The sequence below is a fragment of the Cydia splendana genome, chromosome 20 (genome assembly GCF_910591565.1).
Source record: "Cydia splendana chromosome 20, ilCydSple1.2, whole genome shotgun sequence".
In the NCBI taxonomy this organism is placed as follows: Eukaryota; Metazoa; Arthropoda; class Insecta; order Lepidoptera; family Tortricidae; genus Cydia; species Cydia splendana.
Window position 1 is genome coordinate 14,071,027 of NC_085979.1, and position 27,343 is coordinate 14,098,369.

A 27,343-nucleotide genomic window follows, 5' to 3' on the forward strand; every position below is an offset into this window, starting at 1 on the left:
ATAAAAGATACAATCTAGCTAACTTACTAAATTACTGTGTGCTTTTAGTTTGGTAACAGACAATTCTCTAATAGCCCAAACCGAGAACCGCAATTGGCACCTCGAACACTTAATTAAAGTCCAACCCAAGATTAAGTTCCGTCCCATTGTCTCGTTTACCCAAAACCCAAATCCGAATGTCTCACTAATTGTTGCTTCTTCATTAATTTGTGTCAACTCCTCCCCCCGAAAGTCGCGTAACTTAACCATATTCAGAAGACCCCTTTCTAGTTAGCCGCGATCTCTTCACAAGAGGTCATGTCAAGTTGGCAAGTTTGCCAGCTTAAGTAAAGCTCGCGTAGATGTAGCGATGTTTGAATGGGAAGGTCTATCTATGGTGGTGGTAAACGTAGCGGAAAGGTTAAAAGCGTGGTCTATGGATCGCACGCGTGCATTCGAGTCCCACACGTTCGCTTGATACTGTGTACCTTTTCAGTTTTTTCGGAAGTTGCAAAATTTGGTGACTAGTGTTGTGAATTGACGACTTGTTTCTTCCGTGCCTTGAGTTTAGAAATAATAAGGTGAGTTTAGTGCTTCCAGATAATAACTGACAATTACGATATGGATAATTAATGGAATCATTTGCTTTTGTGCCTAAATTGTATGTAATGATGTTCCTATTTTTTTTTTAATAATTCAAATATTTAACTAAACAGTTACGTAATCCATTTAAACCAGCAAAAGTTCTGAAAAGTGCAACTCTTGAATTTAAATTTAAGTAATAGGTTCTATGCATACCTATGATCTAAATATTCTAAATCGTACTACTTGGTAAATCTTATGTCCTGTCCGGATGTTCTCGCTCTACAGGTTGCAATTATGAACCTATTCTCGTGAAATGTTGTGAGCACGTTCGATGAATAAATACTTACATTTTTTTTGTCGATTTATATTTTGGATTTTTTCAAAACGGTGAGGCCATACATTTATTCAGTTTTAAGTTATACTAGCGAGGTCTATTATAACTCACAGAGCCACTAGTATATTTAGGCTAAAAACCGACCAATTTATTATTTACAATAAAAGCAACCTTCATAGCAACTACCATTTATTGTAAATAAAGGTTAAACAAAGCAAACTCAGTGCTAATCCTGCAAATCTCGGTACTCAACAATAAAGATTGATTTACGAGTGTACTCAGTCTCGGTACCCAACAATATTGATTTACGAGTGTATCGAGAATGCAATTACGATTCACAATTACGTATAAATGCGTCTTCGGCAAGTACCATGAGAATGAAGACAACGAGGGCATGAGACCGCCGCCTCACTTTTTACTACCTGTTTATATTGAATCCACGGATAATCATCATAATCAGTAATCACACGTCTTGGGAACAAATTAATTTATTTTATAATTTTTGATTTGTGGCGTTAGCCGCGTATGCTAAACACGCCGGTTCGATTCCGGACTAGGCCACTCTAATAATCATGCACACTCTATAGTCTGTACCTTTAGGTATTTAAATAAATAAAAGTAAACAAACAATTTTTACTTTTTCGGGTAGTTATAACATTGATTGGTTAACCAACCAAATACAAAACCGCCTGGATCAGTCACTGAACGACCTGTCTTTAACCTACATTATTTGATCATGTAATGTTTTCATCTACCCTCAACTGGCTTAAGTAGCCATTTGAGGGTAGATTTAGTTTACTTTTATTAAAATACCTAGTAATACAGAGTATAGTTCGTCTTTCGTTAGGTATATAAATAAATTATACTAACAGACCTTATTATCTAGCCATCCAGAGGCCTATAAGCCTTACATTCTATTTAGTTTAGATAAGTAGTTTTTTTTAGTCTTGGCATGTCTTTAGGTGCAAACCCAGATTACCGAGAATTTATTTGAAATACTATTTGAAATCTTTCGTTAACTTCTCATTGTCTGTATTTTGTTAAAATACACAACATTGCAGATTGTATTATATTTTGTACATTTTAATTGTTATTTGTTTTAGCTTAAAATAAATATTTGTAGATCAAACTTACTTAATATATCTTTATAAACTATTCCCGATTAGGATTTGGGTATTTAACACAAAAAACTTCGGCAAACGAAATATTAGGTATTTGACAGTCCAACTCTTCGAGCAACACGGAAGAGAGGCGGCATTCGCACTATTTCCCCTCTGCCGAGGTACAAGATTCGCGCGTCAATCTAATCTAGCGCGGGTAATAAAACTAGTTGCACTTGGATTTTTCACTAGACCGAGTCCAGACGCGCGCGTGAACACTGCTGCACAAAAATGCCTGTTTGCTCGGTTTTTTGTTATAAAAAGAGGTCGGGGGACATCAAATTTACAAAATTAAAGTGTTATATTTCACATGTAATATTTTTTTTTACATATCATACGTTTAATTACATTCAAACACAATTATTATATTTTAGTCTCATGTAATTGTTGGATTTATCGATTTTGCTCGCTCAGTACAAATTGTGGATCGGTCGAGCGACAAATCCGACTTCTCATCTCTCAGAATACAATAACATACTTCAACGAAAATGTGTTAGTGTGCGTGTTGTGACACTTGTCACTCGTCCGTACACAAAAAGAGATCGAGGTTTGCAAGATTTGTCTATGACGTGTGTCATGTTCTATGTATTTGTGTCGTCATTACAGATTGGATTTTGTATGTAAGTGTGTGAGAAGTGCGACTGTGTGCACCTTTCCCCCCGCGAAAAATGGCAGAAAGCTTTGTACGGTGAGATATCGCTTGGGCCCCTCCCTTCCGATGTGTCGGAAGCCGGTGTTGCTCGAAGGTCCAACTAGGCATCAAATCAAATTATTTTATGATTTTTCTAACCGGCGGACTTGGTCACTTTTTCTTTAAAGTATAATATCTACTTCAGTTTAAAAGTACTTGACAAATTAAATATGAATCAAATCTATGTCTTTCTAAGCCCTTATCATTTAATTTATATCGAAATCGCCGGAGATGTTCTTGAGAATCAGTTTAGAAATTTATATGTATATAGAATTGTCGCACGTTTATCTAATGGTAAGTATCGGATAAATGTCAGCCGTTTTCCCCTAGCCACCAGAACCGTTTAAAAGCCGTATCTCTATGCCCTCTCTCAGTGACATATGCCTTTTCTTAAACTTGAGGTGATGGGGTCATTACCGGTGCAGTGAACACGCACCGGCTACAGCCACTTACGATTTCATTGAAGATTCACTACCGATTATAGAGAATTATCGAGCCTCTTAGAAAGTAAGATTGATAATCATGATTATTAAGTATCTATTTTCATCATTAGCATCTTAGTTACATTATTGCATCTTCAGGTAATCCGTTATTTAGTTTTTCGACGTTGTTTAGTTAGACTTCTGATTGATATTTCATGTTATACACGGTGGCTAAAAAATAATTGCATTCCCGTTACCAGGGAGGTTTTGGGATTATACTGAGTAGCTTTTACTATAGGACCAATCCCGAAATCGCGAAAAAAATATTTACTCAGTATAATCCCAAAACCTCCCTGGCAACGGGAATGCAGTTATTTTTTAGCCCCCCTGTATAGTTAGTAGGTAAACAGGCCGCGAAAACTGTCCTCCTTGCATCATCACTGAGGGTCGTGGCCAGTTGGCCACTTCTAATCTAGGGAACAGCTTCTCAGACAATTTGCCGCCACCTATACCTATATATACAAAGAATTCTTTTTTTTTTTTAATAAAACACTCGTAACTGTGTTACATCCTTCACGGTACTTATATCGTATTTTATTCATGAGCAAGACACCATAGTAATAGGTCACACCAAAGTTCAAACTTACCCGGCCCTCACTTTGCTTTAAGCGTTAAAATATAATCAGATCTTTTATAAAGGAATATCGTATCGCGATGTGTCGATTCTTAACCTTAACTGCACAATGCTTCACCACTTGCTCAATCAAAATGGTCATTAATAATATAAATGTGCAGTCTCCATTCGACAACAGTTTTGAGTTGCTTAATCGCATCACAACAATATATAATTGACTGTTAGGTATTTGGGAAATGTGGTAGAATGGAAACCTTGGTACGCGAGTCCGATAATGAAGGGGAAAGGCCAAAGGATCTCCTCGACGAAAAAACACTTCGATCTTGGGCTCATTTAATAAGGTCTCGAGAAGGAATTGGTAGACCAAAATTAAAGAACAGGAGGATTTGCAATAAAAGCGTGTGCCCGACTCCCCACCGTCCTTAAAATGAGGACAGATACGACCACCCCAGAGCAGTAGGGTGCGACCCGACACAGCTGTCATAGTCCATATTATCCTCTAGAATGGAACGTATCGAAAGAGCCACCAAAAAGTACTAGTGTGCTAAAAGTATCATTTTGTCAGTAACTTGTTAAATGTAGAAGCACTAACCTCTTCTTGGGTTTTTGAGACTGACTAATAATATAGATAGATACTCGTCGAAAGTGTTTTATAATGTATCACGGTTGACCCAGTAACTTGGCCTTCACAATACAAACAAATGAAGTAAACATTAAGTTTATTCGAATATCATTAGCTCAAATCATCTTGACGATCATTACGCAATTTGTACCATTATCATCATACGACAGATCATCATAAATTCATCTCGCAACGATCATTCAATAAAAATACTTAACACTATCCAAATAAGGTTTGAATTGTTATGGACCGGTTTGAAAGAAAGATATATGACGGATGATAATCGTAAATTAAGTTACCTTATAACAATGCGTATTTTATTGTTATTAAATGTCCAATTTGCATGCTTTGGGAAAGGTCACTTGAAATTGACAATGGTTTATAACAAGGTAAGTCAATATGCGGAAACTGACAACCTAATTAACGAAAATTTAATTAAGCACTACAGCAATTAAAATTTCAAGAAATAATTGGCTATCTAATATCCTAGAGTGGGTACAATCACCTGCAATAATATGTTACTCTTCGAAAGCCGCAAAAATATGTAAGACGATGGTTCTACCTACAAATAAGACCGTGTCAGATCAGATATTTTTGCGGCCTTTGTTTTGTAACATATTATTGCAGGTCGCAGGTCTAAAATGTCGTTTTTATACTTTGTGTTTGGTAGTCTTATTTCCATAATTTACAGCATTCTTGCATATTTTTCATATTTGTTGCTAATAATTAATATTGAACGTGGCAGTATCGAGCACAAGCATTTGCGCCATGTGCGGCTGTGGGCTGATCGAACGATCTTTATTTTATTAGAAAACTAATCAGAGTAGGTATCAACGCCTCAAATCTGTAGGTTTACATCGTACGTTTTCTGTAAAGCAGACAAAGTACCTGTTCGCAATTAAATGTCATCTCTACTAGTTAATTTACATGGCGTTGGTGCTAGTTATAATCAGGTACAATGATAGAAACAACCTCGACACACGCGGAGCTTCCTTCCGAGTTCCGAGTGTCATAAGTCCAGGTGAAATCGAAAGGCGGCGGGTCGGGGCGAGGGTCAGCGAAAGTGAACCTGGAACCCACCGTGCTGATCCGTGATGCACTCTATGCAATTTATAATGGTTTAATGTGCATCGAAGGACTTGTTTTGCCGTAAAACTGGTGTGTCACGTGTTTGAAACGAGTTTATGATATAGTTTATGATTTGCCGGTTAACGTAAACTTTAAATAAACTTAAATAAACAATTTTATAATTTTCCGGTAGTTATAACATTTATTGGTTAACCAACCAAATACAAAACCTCCTGGATAAGTCTCTGAACGACTTGACTTTAACCTATATTATTTGATCATGTAGGTAATGTTTTCATCTACCCTCAACTGGCTAACTACTTTTATTTAAATACCTAAAGATACAGCGTATACCAGAAATACCTACAGACTATGTACGTGGTACCTACCTATACAATTTCTATCCAAATATTGACGTGTTTGGCTCTTAATGTTAATTTAGTGATAGGATAGCCCCGAGGCTTTGTGTGACTGTAATGATGTTTTTGATTTGATGTCTCTATGCCGTACCCTATGGCATTTCGTGCGCGCTAACACTTACAGCTTTTACATCTGACATTTTGTTTAAGGGTCGTAAGTGTGTAGGATACTTTCCATATCATGACATTAATATGCCTTTACTGTTGTCGACGACATAAGGTATTTGATAGACATTTGCTCCCGACCAGTCAAAAAATCAAATTATTTACATGGATATTTAGGTCTGTATCGGGTCAAATTTTTATTTTATTTTATATACAGCACGTACGAATAGCAACACAGATCATTGGTAGACTTATTGAATCTAATGCAATAACATTCACTAACGGTCAATTGATGTTCGACCGGACTAATAATCATGTTTAACGTACATTCTTTAGCAGAAATTAATTAAATTTAATTAGTAAATATGAGCTTCTGTGTGAAAAATCGTCAAGTCCGTAAAATGTAATTAGGTACATCGGCCAATTTTATACGGAAAGGTAATCTCAGTGGTATTTTATTTCATCAATTTAATTAAGTACTTGGTTTTAATGAACTGTTAATCTTACATATGCAAGCGATGCAGCACACACAGGCATTAGCTTGCATAATTACAAATCCTTATTACCAAATAGACCACCCAAGTACCAGAAACAAACAGCTTGCAAAATCACAAACTACTTGAAATCAGTCCAATCGAATAATTAGGTTAAACAACCACTAATCTAAGATGCTCTTGCGCTCATGCAATTGTGGGTTGTCATTGGCAAACCCAATCTTAATAATACATGACTAGTATATATCTGGTCTCCTATTGCATATAGTATCATACTAAACTTCGGACCAAATTATACTGTGAACCAAGTAACATGTAGTCAGTAGGTAATGACTCCGCACGCCAAACAATTTGACTTCACATCTTCCATATCGTAATAATTCAAAACATAACACAAGATGACATAATATTTGCGTGCACAATGTGATATATTATGTTATGGTTACTCTTCCTTATGATCCAATGTGCTGACAGCAGACCACTTTATCTCATTGCTGTAACATTGAAGTACGAATCGACGATGATACATACAGCTTGTATAATTTATAAATGATATTCAAACATATGTAAGTACATTAAGTTAAATAATGATATGTAATGAAATTGATTTATATTAATAAAATTAATGCCCTGTAAATGATATTCTAGTTCTTGTCAATGTAGAGATTACGCTACCAGAAGATATGAAAATTAGCTATTTTTGTAATAAGAATAAGTAGAATAGCTATAATATTTTTGCTGTACTTTCTTGGAATTATCTGGGTGAAGATTTTTCCTATAAGTACTTTCTAATTTTCCATGGGCTTATCAATTAACTTGGGTAAGCTAGGTCACAATGGGATGAAAATACAAATCTAAAAAGAATCTGTTATACTTTTGGTCTATGAAATACGAGTACCTAAGTAGGTACGAGTACTATAAGCTGTAGTTAAGTATACCGTTAAATATACATAATTCAAGTTAATTCGTTAGTTTGACCATGACTTAACTCTAAAAACTTTGTCTTTTGCGGCACATAATAGGTAATATATCTTCAATTGTACTAATTTAGTCAACAATAATAACCCATGACCGTTTAGTTCTCATAGTCTAAAAAAGAACTTTTGACCTTTCGCAGCTATTGTTACGTGGAAAGTTGCATCATAATCGGACAAGCTTATTTTTAGATCATAATCGCTTGTCGGATGAAGGTAACTACAATTATACATCTTTAACCAGGTAACCCAGATTATAGCTCAGACGTTTATGTCACATTTATTTAATTGTACTCGATTTTGTTTGTAATTAGAGGTAAGGTATGTGGGGTAAGACTATCACTTGTATGGAATCCTCCTACAGTTTGACTTGCCTCGAGCAAAATAAACTATGTTAGTGTTAGGTACCCCACGTTACTTTACAATAAAGCTGCATTTACTAGCATTTATACAATCGTCATACATATAATGGAGAGCTTTTTAGTAGAGTACCGTGCTTAGGCCTGAAAAGCTTGATTAATATCACTATTGTATGCAATACTTTTTACCTAAACAACCTTGTGTATCGTAATTAAAGGATAGAACAAAAGACATCAACGAGATTCTTTTTCATTTAGGGTGACACAGAAGTTGAATAGAGTTAAGTTGAGGATGACTCACTTTAGACCGGGCCGTGGCCGGGCCAGAGCTTCCGGAGCTTCGTTTTCTATGGAAAGCACCACGTGATCACAGCTGTCATAGAAAATGACATGTCGAACGCCTCGGCCCGGGCACGGCCGGGACTAGCGTGAGTCATCCTTTAAACTCATTCATTCATATCTTGAAACCATTTAGAAGCATAGTAATTATCCAAACACCTGATCTCACAATCATTCATGTAAAGGCTTGTTATCTTCATTGACCAACCGCAGCGTTGAGTTTAAAATTACCGGTTTCAAAACGTCAAATTTGAAACAATGGCGGATCCTTTTCCCAGATTTTGCATAACGTCTGTGAATGCTCGTGCACATTAATTGTATTTTCTTATCTTTCTATCTCACTTCGTTCAATAGAGTTATGACAACGAGCTGGTTAAAGGAGGGTAATGTGTTTCTGCCAATCGGGGAGTTAATCAAAGTTTTTACTGACGGTTGAAGAAGTTGATTGATACGTGTGGGTTCATAGTTCACATTATAACTCTGCGTATAACCGAAATGTTTTTGTCATTGTCATAGATGTTTCGAGTTATTTAACAAGTTATCGTTATTGTTTAATTATTTGCACTAACGGCCCACTCGACTAGTATTGAATATTCAATCTGTGAAAACCAACCCTCACACGCTTATAAACTTTTTCTATAACACGCATTATAATCTTTAGAGTAATATGTAAATAAGCAATTTGGCAGCACTATGTAAAACGCATAATTGTGTCGCCTAACTTCAAACTCGGGTAAATCCATTCTACCCTCTCAGCAAATCTCTACCCTATTACCTTTTCTTAATACCAAATTCGCATAATCTGACAGATGGATTTACCCGAGTTTGAAGTTAAGCTACTCAAATGGTCTTGTTACCATGTAAGTACCACTTTTTAATCTGCCAAAAACTAGGGCAAAATTCTGATCCGCGTCACAGCCTTCTACAATTGAACAAAAACCTGTATAATGCCCAATCACTCATAAATCAAATTTAATGTCTCGTTAAATTAGAATTTTGTTGAGCATTGCAGCGCTCCAAATAATTTACCTACATACAGTTGCTCGAATATTCTTTGAAATATCGTACAGACGTAGAATTTTATGGCCACATACGACCTTTCTACGTTTCACGGTAGCATGCGCACGCGATGGTATCGGTAGCAAAAAATGTTCACACGCATACAATACAGTATAAACACTTTGCATATACTGCTGCTAATTTTATTTGTTTTGTTTTACTGCAATGTTCTGCCGCTAGAGTGCAGCACTACCGACTCTGTAAATTCATAGACTAACATACTGTGCCTTAAACTGTTTTTTGACAAGTTTTCACAGACAATAAAATATGACATTGATGCATCAAGGCGGTTTATTAACAAGGGCCTACCGGTAAACGCGAAAATCGAAATTTAATTATCTGCCTCTTTATCGCTCGAATATGCAAGAATGATAGATACGTGATTGACGTGACGTGTGATGTGTCAATGTGGTTTGTTTACTGTATGTGCCACCTACGCAGAGCTTTGCCTAATATTCCCTATTCCCTAGTCGCTTTTTAAAAATTTATTATTTACTAAATTAAATGTACTGGCTCCGTAGACAACATGTCAATCGCTCCGCAGCGAACGAAACGCAACTGTCACTGTCACACAATTATGGAAGAGTGATAGAGAGACACAAAGCGATTCGATAGCGAAGCGCAAGCGATTGTCACCTTGGCTAGGCTGCCTGTTCTGTACGGATTTAACACAAAAAGATTAGGTCATGTAGTGAAGCGTCTCATTTGTAATAATAAGCGTCTGAGCATCGCATCATCAATCAAAATATCGAAATAAAATATGTAGTACCTATTTCGTCAAGTCATAATCTCCATAAATCCGTGTTGATGTATTTCCAATTTTATTCAGCCCTTCAAAACTAACGCATTATCTTCCATTCATTCCGCACGTAACTGAAGTGACGCAATAGTTTGGATTCTAATGCTTTTTGAGGCCACGATGGAGTCATTTGTGCAGTGTAATGACTTTGTATGTATTGACATAAGCTTTCTGAGAACTCTTGACATATTAACCGAACGTAACAAGGAGGGTCATGTACAATGGCCTTTTACATGCGTTTTGCATTTGATTACGTATAGGAAGATTTTTGAACTTGCTTGTTATGTTGAAGTTCATGTGTTAAGTTAATAATAACTTAATTAAGTAGTAAGTATAAGATAGGTACCTACACCCTGCTTTAGAAAAAAGTGCTTCTCTGCACATAACTTTGATGATTATAGGACTATATAACGACCTCCCAAAAATTACTAACCATAAATGCGTAGTATTTGCCGACGATATCTCCCTCCTATTTAATCATGACAATGACCCAAATAATAACCTTTCACGCATAAAGGAAACCTTTTTTGAAATTTCACAATGGCTACAAGACTCGGAGTAATTAACAATGGAGCCGCCATTAACAGGCGTTCCCCTCTGTCGAAACTAGGCGGCCAATGGTCAACCACATGTCAACCATATGTATGGACTGACGTTTATCTGACATGACGTACCTATACATTTGATGTGCCCCTCCCCCGCAAAAAACGGCAGACTATTTTGTACCGAAAAATTTAGACATGGCGTCTCCGTTGGTTATATCCTCTAAGCTACAAGACCATAACTTGACTATAAATACAGATAAAACAAAGACTATACAATTTAGACCACACCAGAAACGACCGACTGACTTGACACCACTACTGCAAGATTTAAACATAAAAGAAGAGACTGAATGTACTCTATTAGGACTAACTATTGATACCCACTTAGACTGGAAAAAACATATAGCCAAAGTAAAAGGGTCAAACAGATCACTGTGTTATGTCTTTCCTGTAGACATACACAAGAGTTAAGGGCTATAAAGGTTAATTTTCTTATTTAACCCTTATCCACGTGAAAAGGTCCTCCTTTTATTTAGAGAACTATGATAAAATCATTGCTTACATACCCACAAGCTGTTAACTATTGCCCACAGGAGAGAAAAATGTACTGTTCGCGATAACACACTGTGATCTGTTTGACCCAAAATCAAAACTATCTTGCTTCATTTACGCGTTCAGCATTTTAAAATCCAACACACATATCCAGTGCGCCCTGTCAGCTTACTACGCATATGCACAGTCTTGGCTTAGTTATAGCAGAGGTTATAGTTTGCTGTTGTGGGGTCATAGCAGTGACGCCCACGATCTCTTTATAATTCAAAAAAAATGCATCCGTATATTGGCAAATATTTCACAGACCGACAGTTGCAAACCTCACTTTCAGAAACTTCAAATATTGACTCTCCCCTCTCTGTATATCCTGGAAATAACTTCATTTGTCAAAAATAATCTTCACCTATTTGAATTCAATAAGAGTGCGCGTCGCAAAGATAATCTCATTCCTCCAGAACCAATCTTAGATATTTATAAAAAACGAACTTACTACCGAGCAATAAAAATATATAATAAGTTACCTACTGAAATAAAAAATACAGAAAAAGATCATATATTTTCAAATAAACTCAAGTCCATTCTATTAAAAAAATCATACTATACCATCGAAGAATTTATGCAGGATGATCTATGATTGAAAACAAAGTTCCTATACTTAGATAGTAATAAATATGTAGTAATAATATAAGTTAACGTTAAGTAAGACTATTTTTCTGTACTAAATATTATATTTAGTTAATGTATTTAGTAATAAGGATAATTGCCATAACCTACCAGGGTGCCATGCGACCCATTTCCATTGTGACATCTATTGTATTATACCATGGTTTGCAATAAACGATACTACACTATACTATTTGGCTACTTATAAATACTTCCACCGTAATAAGGTTATTTTTGAGTTACATGTAGAAATCGCTGAAGAATTAGGTACCGATCTAAAACTAGTTTGAATGGACGTAATAATACCGCTTATACATACAAATGTATCCGAAATTTCACAAAATATTGAAATAATCACCATTCTTCTATGGGTAGTGACATAACCGCAATGTCTTTAGTCCTCACACTTGCAAAATATGCTAATATTAAACTGTATATTACCCACCGGTGCTGTTATTTTTATGACGCGTAATGTTCCTACCAAGTACGAATATTCCGCGTCCGAATTGAGAAATAATCAATAGTTTTACATGTTAATGCTCGCCCAAGCGGATCGATGTGTAACTCCGGTAAAAACTATATTTAGGGAGGATGATGACTACAGGTTATGGGCTTTGTACAGCAAAGTGGTACTGTAAGCTTAAGTGGGACCATTTAAAATTGACAAATAGCAAAATGTAACATTCGACTTATAACGTCGATCTGACGTTGTTTCAATGTGTGTTGATGGCCCAAAACAAGGTTAATCGTTCAGGTAACTTTCCAGACAATCTGTGGGTACCTACAATGTTCCAGAAAAACTGAAAATAAACCATAAAGTAACAATAAATAATACCTAAAATATTACATATCTATTTCATAAATATACCTAGTAGTGTGACTACTTTAAAAACACAAATCCAAATATTTCATAAAATAATTTGACTTGTTCCCAAAATTTGTATTTGATAACTATTTTATTTTGTATTTATTCACAAAATAGTAGCGTAAGGTATTGATACTCTATATAATGTATTGGTAAACCACTTTACCTCACCGATTCAACTATCTAAAGTTATAAACTAAACAATGGCTAAAACAGTCACATGTCTTGTTTTTATAGTCTTTACCGATAATAATTAGTCGAGCCTGCAAGCGATACGGTGAGAAAAATATGACACTTGACTGATACAGAAAATTGGTTTCAATGAAAACGAAATGACAAGGGTTACGAACTCATATGCATTCACCTCCATACTCTACAGGGTGGCCAAAAAATAAGTGCATTCCGTAGCCAGGGAGGTTTTGGGATTATACTGAGCAACTTTTACTATGAGACCAATCTCGAAATCGTAAAAAAAATTTGGCTGTTTCATACATTTTGGCTGGTCCATTTTCTATGGGAATGTAAATATTTTTTTTCGCGATTTCGGGGTTGGTCCCATAGTGAAAGTTGCTCAGTATAATCCCAAAACCTCCCTGGCAACGGGAATGCACTTATTTTTTGGCCACCCTGCATATGTATTGGGGGCACAGCACAACAAACTCTAAGCGCCACTTGCACCATCCCACTAACCCGGGGTCAACCGGCCAAACCGTTAACCCAGTGTCATATAATTGTACTGGTAACCATAGCAACTCCAGGTTTAACCGGTTAACCCCGGGTTAGTTAATGGTGCAAGTGAACCTTAAGGAATAAGTGTCTATCGTTTTAATTTTATGTACAAACTTTTATTGCCAACTGTACTTTGAACGGTCATCAACTACTCATCAAAACGAATGTAACGAGGCTGGATTTGATAAGGTTGTGTTTATTTATTAGAGTTTCTATGACCAGTTTAACGGTTATGGTACTGTTGCCGACGAGGTTATGAAACTATTTAATGCTAGATTTTAGTACTTACAATCGAACTTCAACTTGCATGATTTGACCTAAATAAACAAATAGTGGCTGAGCTGTAGACCTCGCGAGCATAACTTAAAACTGAATAAATGTACCTATTGTACAACTGCGCCATTTTCAAAAATTTCCAAAAACTGAATCGACAAAAGAAAACCATTTAATCATCGAATCTGCTCACAAAATTCTGCTCAAAAATGCTTTACAGAATCGGTTGAGAATTGCGACCTGTACCTATTAGTGAACATCCGGACATACCTACGAAAGCATTTATGCCCAAGCTAAAACGGAGACGTTCACTAACGCTCGGTCAACCCACAAACATTGATAGTTCAATACACTCTAAAACATAACTCTTCTTTTTACGTTTTTTTATTACATCATGCGAAACGTAACATAAAATATGAACTATGCTAATATAAGTTAGCGAAGCATCTCACCTAGCACCGAGCAATTAAACCAGGGCTCTCCAAACCCCGGCCCGAGGGCCAAATCCGGCCCGCGACGCGTTCCAATCCGGCCCGCCGACACCCAAAGCGTTCGGCCCGCGGGAGCCAGGCTCCAGGGGTTCAGCCCTAACAGCAGCAACCAGATACACCCCCTCCCCCCGGGCCCGACGGTGGCCCGCGCGAAAGTTTCTGAGGCGCAATATGGCCCTCAGGTAAAAAAGTTTGGAGACCCCTGAATACGCATAACATACATCTTCCGGTACACGTCGTTTAACCTCCAAATTGTATTCCACATTCGTTTATGCTAAATTTACGACCGCTAATTGCCCGGTAAATACCAATGATGCTGCGGTTACATTGAAGCATTTTAATTGGGCGCGGAGAAGTTAAATAATTAATATTTTAAGTTATAATAATTATGGTTTGTTTTGGTTTTGTAAACTTCGTAAAATGTTATGTCCATTTGAAAGTTGAAAACAAATATTACATAAGCTCCTAGTACCAATTAGAACAAATCATATGCCTAGTTCTTACTCTGGTTTGACTCTTAGGCATTTCGATTTTTAAGCATCAACATTCCTTTGTTAGTCTAACTCAGCGAACTCATTACATTACCTATGTCAATATTGATATCATCAAAGTCAAAATGTAAGTAGGTATCCTTTTAAGTAATCTACTTATTTAAATCTTAAGGATGACTCACGCTTGACGATGTCGGCTCTTGATTTTCTATGGAAAGCTCTACGTGATCACCGAATTACCCTTATTAAGATGACTCACGCCGAGGCGTCCGACATGTCATTTTCTATGACGGCTGATCGGTGATCACGTGGTGCTTTCCACAGAAAACGAAGCGCCGTAAGCTTCGGTCCGGCCCCGGCCCGGTCTAACGTGATTCATCCTTTATGCAGATATGACGGATCAATTTAGCACAGACTTCGCATTACCTCACTCAGCGTATTAAGAAACGCGACCACAATCGATATCGGATAAGAATAGCGAGTATCGATCGATCACGATCATTGTTCGATCGATTACATCATGTATTGGTGGTTGGATGAGGCTTGTATTTGGGCCAATTGAGATGAATACGGGTGCAATCAATGGATGATAGTTGTTATACCTAGCTTTCTTTTCTTCGCAATGGTAATTGAGCTGCCAAGAATTCATAGGACTTTGCGACGAAAAAGATCCACACCATATTTAGATTCATCACAAGCATTTCCAGAATGAATAGAAACATTTGCAAGTACATATTTTATTTTAACTTTTATTTTATTTTATTTTGACTTGCAAAATGTACTTTTATTTTAGCAATAAAAATTTGTATTCAGAATTCTGTAATATAATTATGTCGAATTTGTTAATTGTCAATTCGTAAACCGTACCGCTTAGCATGACATGCGTTCTCGCGCACTAACTCATATAAGTATCTTCTAATACCTATGGACAAAAAGAATAGATATAGTAGTATACCCTATAATGGACACGGAACCAGTAATGGGACAAAAAAACACAATTCCTCTAAAATAAGTATATAAAAGTAGTTTATAAACACTGGATATATTTTTATCATAAATAAGAGTCCTAGAGCTGATTATGTTTGAATTTTTATTAAATTCGGTTAATTTTTGAGAAATGTGCGTCAACCCAAAAGTTGTCGTGCCACTGAAAAAAAATATCACTAAAAATTCTTAACAACTTCGCTAAGAGAGGTGAGTTAATTTATTAAATTTTAATTAATTAATACTTGATGAAAACTAGAATGTGTTTTGTTAATTGCATTTACCATGAGATAAGATATACAACACAGTATGTTGTGATTCCACAGATGTAAAAAAATAGTGGTATTTGGCCCAATCCCATTATAGGAGCTGTAAAACTGCATACCTCCTATGATGGGACAATTGACATAATGATGCTTGCCATGCCATAATTTCATGTTTTAAACAATACAGAAGTAAAATTTAGTTACGAAATATGTCAACCAGGAGGTATTCTCGGACTTAGGATAAATTAATATCGTTTTTCCAAACTTTTATTTAACTTGCCTTGTTAGTTAGTGTGGGTCAAATCTTGGTAGCTGAATTTAACCCACTTTTCGATTTCCGATTCAGTTGAAATTTTGTGTAAGTACGTAATTAAGTATGCAAATCGGATGATAATGCAATATTATGATAACATGGACTTGATCTGATGATGGAGACAGGAGGTGGCTATGGAAACTTTATCGCAATAAACCCTAACTAATTGTGTTTGGGTATATTAGAATTGTCTCGATGAATCTAATACAATAATAATTGGCTGTGGAAAGAAAAATACATTCAGCGATAAAAGCTTATACCAAAAATTGATTTTTTTGCCATAACTTATTCCCCATTTCTATATTTTATACTGATAGAGCAATGTCCATTATAGGGGGCCCATTACTGGATCCACGTCCATTACCGGGGGCCCATTACTGGAGCTTTGGTGTCCATGACTGGAGAAAAAAAGCATAGTTTTAATTTGTTAATTATGTGGAAACTCATTGCAGTATCTTTGATACAACACGCCTAAAACATGAAAGGCGGATAGGACTTTCATCTTTTAACACGCTAAGCGGAGGACCATTTACATGTACAAGGGAAATATCATAAATACTCCAAATTTCCTCTTAAATGTCCCATGACTGGTGCAGTTACTATAGTATAGAGGGGTCCTGTCATTGTAAATTTTGTAGTCACTGTAAATTTACTGCCATCTATCGACACACGACTAAAACTCAAAATGAAAACGCATAAAGTTATCAAAAAATGTATATATATGGATAAATGATATTATTATTTTTATATCATTTTGATCCCTGTTCATTCACTGATATCAAAAAGAATAGATAGTATAGAGGGGTCCTGTCATTGTAAATTTTGTAGTCACTGTAAATTTACTGCCATCTATCGACACACGACTAAAACTCAAAATGAAAACGCATAAAGTTATCAAATAATGTATATATATGGATAAATGATTTTATTATTTTTATATCATTTTGATCCATGTTCATTCACTGATATCTATGTGTTAAAATTGTTAAATATGAAACGGTGTCGTCACGCCATCTAGCTGAGGATAGGCTAAAGGTGTGTGCGACATCTATTCGAGAATGACTTTTACTTGAATTCCGAGGCACGTTTTTTCCTTAGACTTTATTCGTCTCTATGGAGTATGGTCGATTCCTCCAATGACCAATAAAGAGGGTTGCTGTTTGGTTGGCACACCTTGACGCAAATAATTATCATTAACATAGGAGCTTGAAAAAAAGGTGACTGTACCTGTGCTGTATGCGTAGATATTTCTCAGGACCATATTTATCATTCACCAGTTTAATTCAATGCCCTAAACCTAAACGAGAATGTCTATTGGATCACTATCGGCGCGGTTCCCAGACTGTTGGCACTGTTGGCAGTAACAAGCAGCTCGTGACTTATTTGGCGATGCGCCGGAGAAAGCAGGATTTATACACTATTTCACGAACGGCACCATCCCGACATCCGTTTTCACCAAAACGGGAGAACGATAATAAATTCAAATAAATTGATATTAAAATTAAATGTTAAGTGCAAAATGTCATCCTTGCATGAACCAAGCTTTCAATTGAGAAAAGGCATTGTGAAAAAGCTTGTGTTACTTGTGATATTGTCAGTGACATGCAATCCTGTAATATTTCCACTTGAACTTTCTTTGATAAAAGTACGATTAGACATTGCCTCATTTCATTGCCTCTTTACACAAAACTCTTATTAAAAAAATGTCCCCAAAATAAATATGTCCCTCAGGTACAAGGACATTTTTCTTAGTGTCTCTTATGTAAAATATGGGTCTTAAATCTAAATTATTGAGAAATAATTTGCAAGAGCTTCATATTAGGTAAATCTATGTATATATTTATACTATATTTCCAAATTAACTTGAAATTTAAATTTCTTTCAATGTTGCACTCTGCTAGTAAAATCGGAGGTAGGTACTTCCAACGCTTAGGTAACCTAGCCCTCTGCTAACGTAAACTGATAAACCTCTAACTTTATGCTTAAACAACTGAAAGTGTTCCCAATAGGTTGGTAAAACCCAAACACCAAAGCGGTTTCACTATGCAAGATTATAACAAAGGAAACAAATATGTAACTCGAATATTACATTGTTATTCGCTAAGTGTTAAGTAAAACATGTGCATGCTTGTAACAAATGCGCTTTCCATCATTAGAGTTTCCTAGGATCTGCAAACAGTGGTAAAGTCTGCAGCGGATAAATTGTAAAATCATGACTGATTACATAAATATGATGTCAGTCTCATTCCCTGATGTGCATCACAAGGCACACTCATCAAAATTTACGTTTAGGCTAATACAGCCGCTACAGGCTGCTTCAAATATACATTTTAACTTACTTTCTTCTGCGTGGATAGTATTTCCGACGGTATGTACAGGCAGCAAAACTGTTTGCTTAGCACCCTTGCATACATATACTAAGCTATTAGCTTGGCGGACTCTACCTAAGAGTTAGAGCAACTTCTATTAAAGTTGACGCTATTTTAGAATACAATATAAATAACTGACTAGCAATTAGCAGTAAAATTGAGCGTACTTACAGCGAAAATAAACGTGGGTTGCCTTTGACCCTCTTTGTAGTTTCATATCTTAACTACCATTTCCAGTAACCGTTGTTATGTAAGGAATATAAATACTTACGTATTTGGTGCGTTTATGTAATTATTGGATGACTAGCACCTATCTACTCGTATTTGAGTTCTCTTCTTATGGAGGTGTAAGTATACACATATGTCCACAAGCAAAGAGACATTTAGGTCACTACCCTACTTATTTACTTAAAAAATTGCTGACTTATGTATAAGATTTAAAACACCCAATATCTAAGTACATCATGTTATAAATAAAACTGCTATTGGTATTAATATTAAACTGGCATTTTAAAATCCATGACTTGTAGGTACATAATTTTATTCAGAACAAGTTTCACAAACCACACGGAAATAAGCTCAAGCCTTCCAATTGAATTAGCTACAATGCTACAATCCGTTACTAAGAATTTCATAGAGCATTAAGAATTTAAAATACTTATATTTAAAAAGACACTTGAACCTGTCCGCATGAAGTGTCTCATCTTTGACATTTTATTACACAACATAACAGAGGTCATCACAAACCCAAAACTATTCAAAACAATGTAACATTCGCAACGCGCGCGCAGCTCACGCCAAAACGTCACAACGACCTTTCTCTGATTAGCAATTATCAATTTTATTAACTCGGATATAAAGCTTAAGTTAGCCTTCTGTAATACGGCTATTTAAGCACGTTTCATGGTCGTATTCGAGCTAGATTTTTGTAAACTTATATAAACCTTCATAGTTTAACTCAAGACCGACATTGGCTTACAATCATTTTGTTACTTTTGGAAGTGATTGTTGTTGTGTGAAATTAACGTTCTCTGTTCATGGATGGTGATGGGTACCTATAATTTAGGATATTAATAACAAAAGAGTTACTTAATTGTGTGACTCGTGACCTAAGCTTCGATTATCAAACAACAAATAGAAATTATCTATAAAAAAATAATGAATATAGAGGTCAATAGAAGGCCAATTCATGATTTTGCGCATCTTAGGTAGGTACTAGGTACAATAGGTACTATTATGTTAGCGTGTTCTGCAATTTCTAAAAAACCTAAATTATTCTCTTTCATGTAACTTTACGAAAAAAAAAACATTACAAGTTTCTTGCAAACTTTTATTCTTAATTTAACGAAAGAAATTAAATGTTGTTTAAATTATGCGTATTACGTTGTCTTACACGAGCTTACTATTTGAAACAATGCTGCACTTCATACTTATGACTGAAAAGGTGAAAGGTTTAACTCATCTAAAATTTCATAGGCCCTGGCGATTTGCATAAAAAGTTGACACTTATGTGCGGAATGACCTGCGCCCGCGAGCCGTGTTTACAATATTGCACAAACTTGCTACTTCTATTTATTTACGTTACGGTACAACTTAACAGATATTTTCGCAACGACTGTCATAACGTGAGGTGAGAATGAAATTGTATTAGTATCGCTAACCACAATATTCAATGGTTTTAGAGTCTATTGTATAAGGTCCTTCGGTTCGCAAACCTACAGTGTATGTAAAAATCCATTTCATTCATATTCCATTTAAAAAGAAGCCTTGTGAGTTTACTTCTTTTTAAATGGAATAGGAATGATATATAATAAGTTTTTGAGTGTTTAAAATGTAGTCTTAGACCCGAAGAGAGACCTCGCAACACATGCATTTTATACGCTAAGGGTCATAAAAATAACAATGAATCCCAACCCTGTCTCTAAAATTAAGAACCATTTCCTAATTAAATATATTGGCATTGATACAGCCAAATACAGCTGTTGAAACACAACACAATGGCAAAGGAGTAATACGAGTACTCCTAGATGCAATTAATTAAATTAGACAAAAGCTTACAATGAGCGTTAGTTAAATTAACACCGTATTGTTCGTCTGGGACGCAGACGAAATGTGGAAAAAAGTGCAATAACGTGTCAAGGTTTAGTTACTAGTTAACGATATTAGCATCGCTTTAAATCTTATTTATAGCGAAACCTTAATGCTTGACCATGATGAAGAATTTAGTAGCTTGTAAAATTTGAGAAGCAAATTGCAAATTGAGACAACTGTTATTTCGACAGCTGCAAGAAACCAAAATTACTTAATGCTAATCTTTGCTTTGAATACATGATTTAGCGATTAAATATAACAGGATAGGAAGCAAATACTTAAATATATCAGAAGTATCAGGACACATTCAGTTAAGCCCAGATGCTTCTGATCATCTTGTTTGAAAATGTAATCGAAACAAAATAAACCCATTGACAAATAGTAACATATACACTAATACGAGTACGATGTTTCTAATGTAATTTATAGGATACGCAATCCTTAAAACTACACTTAAAGCCCCCTCCAGACTATGCGCGTGAATCGCGGGCGACGCCGCGAACGCGAGTGTGGCGTCGATTTCGCAGATTGTTCACGCCTTCGCGCCTTGTTCTCCGTTTTTTGTCGGTATTTCGGCCCGCGTCAAAGGAGACGCGAAGCGCGAACTTGCAAGACTCCACATTACACAATATTTTGGCTCCTCTGTGGCAAGATAAATATTAATTATATTATGATTATATTATATGAAGCAGCTATATTTTACGGTTTTACAATAAAACAAAATGGAAAAACAGCTAAATCACGTATGATGCCATAGATTTATAACAGTTAAACTCGATCAGCTGTTGCTTTTCCGCCATATTGCCGCTAACCAAACTACGAAATCACCGTGAAGTGTGCGAGTGTGGAGTCATACGTCAACTTCGCGATATGTTCGCTCCGCGACGTCGCACCGCGATTCACGCACATAGTCTGGAGGGGGCTTTACAAGTATCCCTGACTAGGCAAGTGTGTGATTACATCCATAGCGCAGGCGCTCTATCGAGGCGCGAAGATAAACGCCATTGTGCCCACGCGCAGAAGGCGATAGATCAAACCTGGGAATCGAACCCGCAACAATGCACAATGCGTGCAAACTTACGCAATGCTTACTCTGTGAGCTTAATTTACATTTTTTAAGCTAATTATTTTTCTAGTTTTACGAGGGAAGTGAAATTGGTGTGAGAAAAAATTGCACAAATTGGCTAGACAAAGATAAAGACAAGGCTAGGCTATTTCCTGTTCTTTTTGGATTTACAGACAGGTAGTTTTATAGTCACACGCAAACATATCTCAAGACGGAATAAGGTAAGGATGCACAATATCCAACCAACTACCAACCAACCCAACCAGACCAACTAGATCTTTCGGTTTAGCCCATGGTTGACGGGTAGAGAATGCCTTCTGGCATTAAGTCCGCTGTTTTTACTCTTTATGTATTGTGCAATAAAGTTTCAAATAAATAAATATCAAGCGAAAATGATGTACACTTACATACGATTCACTTATTTTTAATCTTTACTCTCCTTGTTACTTCTGATACTGACTAAGTACTTACGACACGATGGTTGATTGATTCAAGTTGTAACATTGTTCTAATTTTGTATTCCAGATGGCGCGGTGGTGCGCTATCCTGGCGCTGTGCGCGCTGGCTGCGGCGGCGTGCACCAGCGCATCCGAAGCGCAGTCGACGCAGGCGAGACTACGTAAGACCATTGATTTAAGGAACATTGTAAAAATGTAGGCACAGTAGTCTGATATAAATTATACTTGGGTGTATATTTGAGTGATTTTATCGCTTCACTTGCGTGGATTCTTTATCTGCCGGCCTCGAAGCCAAAATGGCGTGAAGGTTATACGATTATTATTATTAGAAATCCTAAACTACTACCAGATAACTGGATAATATATTATATAAAGATATTTGTGGACCAAGAACGTGTAGTTTTTTTTTTGAGGATAATAGAAATAACAAACTTTAATTTGAGTGGTCAGTCAAAATTGTTGCTAGTTTTTAGCCAAAGCTGAAATAGACTTGCGTTTAGTAATTAAATTACGAGTAATATTAAAAAAGGAAGGAGAAAATAAACAGTGTACCTAGACTGTAGATTATTCAACTTAGATTATAGATTATTCAAAAATGAAGAACAAACTCAAACAATGACTCATGACATGACATTTAGTAAAACACAATGCTATTCTTCCAGAAAAAATACGCAAACGCGCTAGGAGTGGTACGTACACAACAATTACCACTAATACCACCTCCACTTCCACCATTCACCGTCCAACCCGCTCATTCACTATCACAACACTGATATTGATATCACACTGGCGATATTTCATCGATTACATTAAATCACACCAAATTCTGCTCACGACTACTATGCTATACCTACTACTACTTTCAAAATACCTCATGATCTCTAGTAAATTTAAGATAGAGATTTAGAAACAGAACGATTTAATATTGGTGTGTGATTACAATCCATCTGTTTACTACTGTGAATCGCTAATGGCATTGTCAATTGTATGTTTTTGATCCTTAAATTCAATGTTAATCTTCACATAGCTTTATGCATTACACAACCAATTTTCCTTTACCTGAAAAAGAAGATGTAATTGTAAAGCCCGCTTTGCTGTAAGTATCTTTAACTGTCTCCTTAGTCCTTTTTGGTCTTCTACTTTTTCCTACACTTTTTCAACATTCGTTACATGTAGTTTTAATTTTTTACAGTTGTAAATACATATGCTTATAATTCCTTTTTGTAATATATGTATATATATTTTCATTGTATATTTTAGTCGTTTAATGTGTATATACCTATTTCAATGTATTATTTTTTTTGGTTTTACATTAGGTACCTACTTCGTGTAATGTTTTAGACTTTCCTCTTCTTAATTCATAACCATATCTTGTTCGTTCTACATGGAGTATTTTACCCAAGTATACTTACTTATTTATGTAATACCTTCTCTTTTCATTAAATGATATTGTATGTGGGGTTTTTAATGATGCTTTGGTGTTCGTTTTGTCTTCTTTTGTATTTAGTATACCCTTTAATTTCTATCATTTCAGTAAGGTACCTTTATACTAGTTCAATCTACCTATTAATATTTTTAACCTTCTATTACATCTGATAATAATGTTGATTCATCTTCTAATAAAATAAGTATTTTATGAACTTATTAGCTTTTTTGTCCTTCTTTGACAACTTTGTTTTTCCATTTAATATTACTTATGTTAATCCCATTTAACCAGTCTTCGTCATCGTTTTTCGGTAGTGATCCACTGTCATATTCAATCGTCTTGGTCTCGAATAGCAATGCACAAGACAATAATTTTCAAGACGTAATTCAATTGAAGAAAATTTCCTTAGGAACATTTTCCAAATATAAGAATTTTCGGAACATTTCTCCGAGAATGTCAAAAACATTGCTAGTCTCGAAACTCTTGCCACCCTAATAATTTTCTGGTCTAAACCATCACTAAACCCCCATTTAATCGGTGATTTGGTGTCTTCTCATCATTACTGATGACTCCTGGTCTTGCAGCCGACCAGTCGCCGGCCAAGCAGGCGGAAGTCGATGAGATGGTCAGCAACCTTCTCCAATGGATTCAGGGCTTTTATCAACAAAGGAACAGAAAAGGTTCGACACTGACTAAACAAGTTTTAACTTACCGTAGCCTTAGGAATTAAATGTAGAGTCTGTTCAGAAAGAGAAGAGTCGTGGAATGTATTGCCCCATATATTTCACGACTTCTCTTTCCACACAGACTCTGTTAACAAGTAAAATAGGGGATTTGTACAGAAATACGTTTTGTACGCATATGATGGTCGCACTTGTCTACGTAGTAACGTGATAATGACAGTAAATTTATTTACTATCAAGTGGATAACGCCATACATCATATGCCTGCTGGATAAATAAAAAAAAACAATCGTTTTAAATTACTTCTTGTATGCTTTCAGCTCGCCAGTATTTCGGAGGGAAACCAGAAAAGCCAAGACCATTCGAACCAGCTAGCTACCTACCGCCATACCCGCCAGCTGGCCAGCGTCCGACGCCGTCGTATAACGAAGGGCCGTCATCGTCCTACCAGCCGAGCCAACCATCACCGAGCCCATCATTCCCGTCGCCGACTCAACCTGAACAGCCATCATACAAGCCACCACAACAGGACAATGCCCCGTATCAACCTAGCCAACCTACGTACAAGCCCAGCCAGCCTAGTCAGCCTACCCAACCGTCCTACCAACCAAGTCAGCCGAGCCAGCCTAGCCAACCATCTCAACCTTCATACCAGCCTAGCCAGCCGACTCAACCGAGTTACCAGCCAAGTCAACCAGGGTATCAACCTAGTCAGCCAACCTCACCCCCGTATCAGCCCAGCCAACCGAACAAACCTGATGATACCACTCTCCCGCCCTATGAAGAACCCCAGCAGCCCCAACAGCCCCAACAGCCACAGCAACCCCAACAACCACAGCAGCCGCAGCAGCCTCAACTACCAGACTCTGGTAGCGACGGTACATCTTCAACTCCCGCAGTGCCCGATGATGACGACCGTCACCCCCCGCACATCCACGCTATCACGGTCGATTGCGGCAAAGAAATGATGACCATCAACATCGAATTCAATAAAGTTTACAACGGAATCATTTACTCTCAAGACCATTTCAATGAGCCCGAATGCGTTTACGTTAGAGAAAACTCTGGCCAAATAAAATACTCGTTCACAGTCAGCTTGAACACCTGCGGAACTAGGTTCTTCAGTGACTTCGAGAACGAAGGTCAGGCGTACTTAGAAAATGTTCTGGTGCTGCAAAACGAACCTGGCATTCAAGAAGTGTGGGACCATATTCGCCGCGTCAGGTGCTTGTGGGAAGGCAACCTTACCAAGCAGCTGATTTCCTCTTTAAGCGTCGGTATGCTGAACCAGATCACGAGCAACTTCAGTGGTGATACTGCAATGGCCCGTTTAGACATCCAAATAGGACGTGGTCCATTCGCGCCTGAAGCCAACGGCTTAGTCAAGATTGGAGAAATCATGACACTAGTCGTCACAGTAACTGGTGATGCCGGCTTTGACATATTTGTCCGGGAATGCGTCGCGCGAGACTCGGAGAGCCGCCATATCGTTCCCTTGACTGACAGCAACGGCTGTGTGCTTAAGCCTAAGATTTTCGGCGCCTTCCAGAAGACTAGAGAGACAGGAAATACTGGAGCGTCGATTATAGCGTACGCATTCTTCAATGCGTTCAAGTTCCCTGATGAAATGGATTTGATCATCCAATGCGACGTCGAGCTGTGTAAGACAGACTGCGATGCATGCCCCAATCCTGGTAGCATAGAGCCCAGGAGGAGAAGGAGAGATATCATCCATTTCGGAAACAGGACTTATGAGCCTTCGACTACTATCGCCAAGGGCTTGCGTGTAGTATTTGCGGAAGACTTACCAAAGGATAACGACAATTTCTGCTTATCGCCCGCTGCTGCCATGTGGGGCAGTGTTTTGGTACTTTTCGGTTCATTGGCGACTAGCATAGCAGTATCCTACCTGTGGCAGAGGGGGCGCGGTTCAAGCAAATTTTTATAAAAACCGCGAAGTTTAGAAAACTTATTTAATTAATAACAGGAGCGATTTGTAGGAGGCGTCGCTTGTAAACTTGAAAGATATTACTTAATTTATTTGGTCCATAATATGTCATCTTTTACTTATGTGAGGAAAATTATCGAAGTCTGCGAATAAGACAACAAATTTTAATTATTATTGTGATTTTAGTTATATATTATGATTTTTTTACCGTGCCTAAGACACTAAGTAGTTCTGCTGTACAGACTCTGATGTAGACGTTTACATTAATGTTTTAAATTTAGGAAGGCTTGTACTAAAACAAATTAGTTAACACTGCCACTAAGATACCTCTAATGAACTAACAGATTGACAAAAAAAACATGAGTGTGATATGTGCTATGCACGAATATGATAATGAGATACCTAATGCAGAGAATATATGGTATGAGACTTTCCCTTATCGTTTTACAATCTTCTTTTATTTACTTACTTAATATTGTAAATATTAGATAGGTCTTTTGAAAACATAAACTATTATAAAAAGAAATTGTCTGTTTTATTTTTCCGTAAATTTGTCTATTATGTAATAATCTAATATTATATGATTAAAATTCTCATTTACCATCATAGGCCAGTCAAATTAGATCCAAAAAAAAGCGTTTTGAGGAATTAATTCCCAGCAAGCTGGAAATCATTTTAATACCTTCATTAATGGTCCTAAATGCGTATAATCTGAGTTTGCTCCATCCCAGGAGGTGTGGATAAATTTTGGGAGCCTTGGGAGATACATTTTACCTTGGATTGACAAAACCACTCGATGTAGAAGGGACCCACCGTCAAAATCAATGTCACTACCAGCAAGGTTGTTGTGGATTAGACACTGGTAAAAAAATCGGATTTTAATACGATTTTACAAAAAATATTTTTTAAGAAAAAAAACCGACTTCTATGGGGCCCGGTGAAAGATTATTGTAGGTAGATGGTGCGCTATGTAGAAAAGGAGGTAAAACCAGCCACTTTTCTAGGAGCATTTATTATTAGTACCATTTCGTTTCTGTAAGGCTCGCAGTTCTAACCTAACCTAACTCACTTTTGTTCGGTTCTGTGA

At 36.7% G+C, this 27,343-nt stretch overlaps 1 protein-coding gene across 3 annotated transcripts; it reads left to right on the top strand.

Annotated features, from left to right (window-relative positions):
- LOC134800550 (mastermind-like protein 2) lies at positions 1–26,782 on the top strand. Of its 3 annotated transcripts, XM_063773035.1 has the most exons (5): positions 1–560; positions 22,267–22,360; positions 22,862–22,888; positions 24,210–24,305; positions 24,629–26,782. In XM_063773035.1, the coding sequence occupies exons 2-5, from the start codon at positions 22,267–22,269 to the stop codon at positions 26,254–26,256; spliced, it is 1,845 nt and encodes a 614-aa protein (XP_063629105.1). In that variant the 5' UTR covers positions 1–560; the 3' UTR covers positions 26,257–26,782. The 3 variants fall into 3 exon arrangements, with proteins under 3 accessions (XP_063629105.1, XP_063629106.1, XP_063629107.1); XM_063773036.1 differs by lacking the exon at positions 22,862–22,888; XM_063773037.1 differs by lacking the exons at positions 22,862–22,888; positions 24,210–24,305 and having other exon boundaries at positions 3–560.
- The last annotated feature ends 561 nt before the right edge of the window (positions 26,783–27,343 follow it).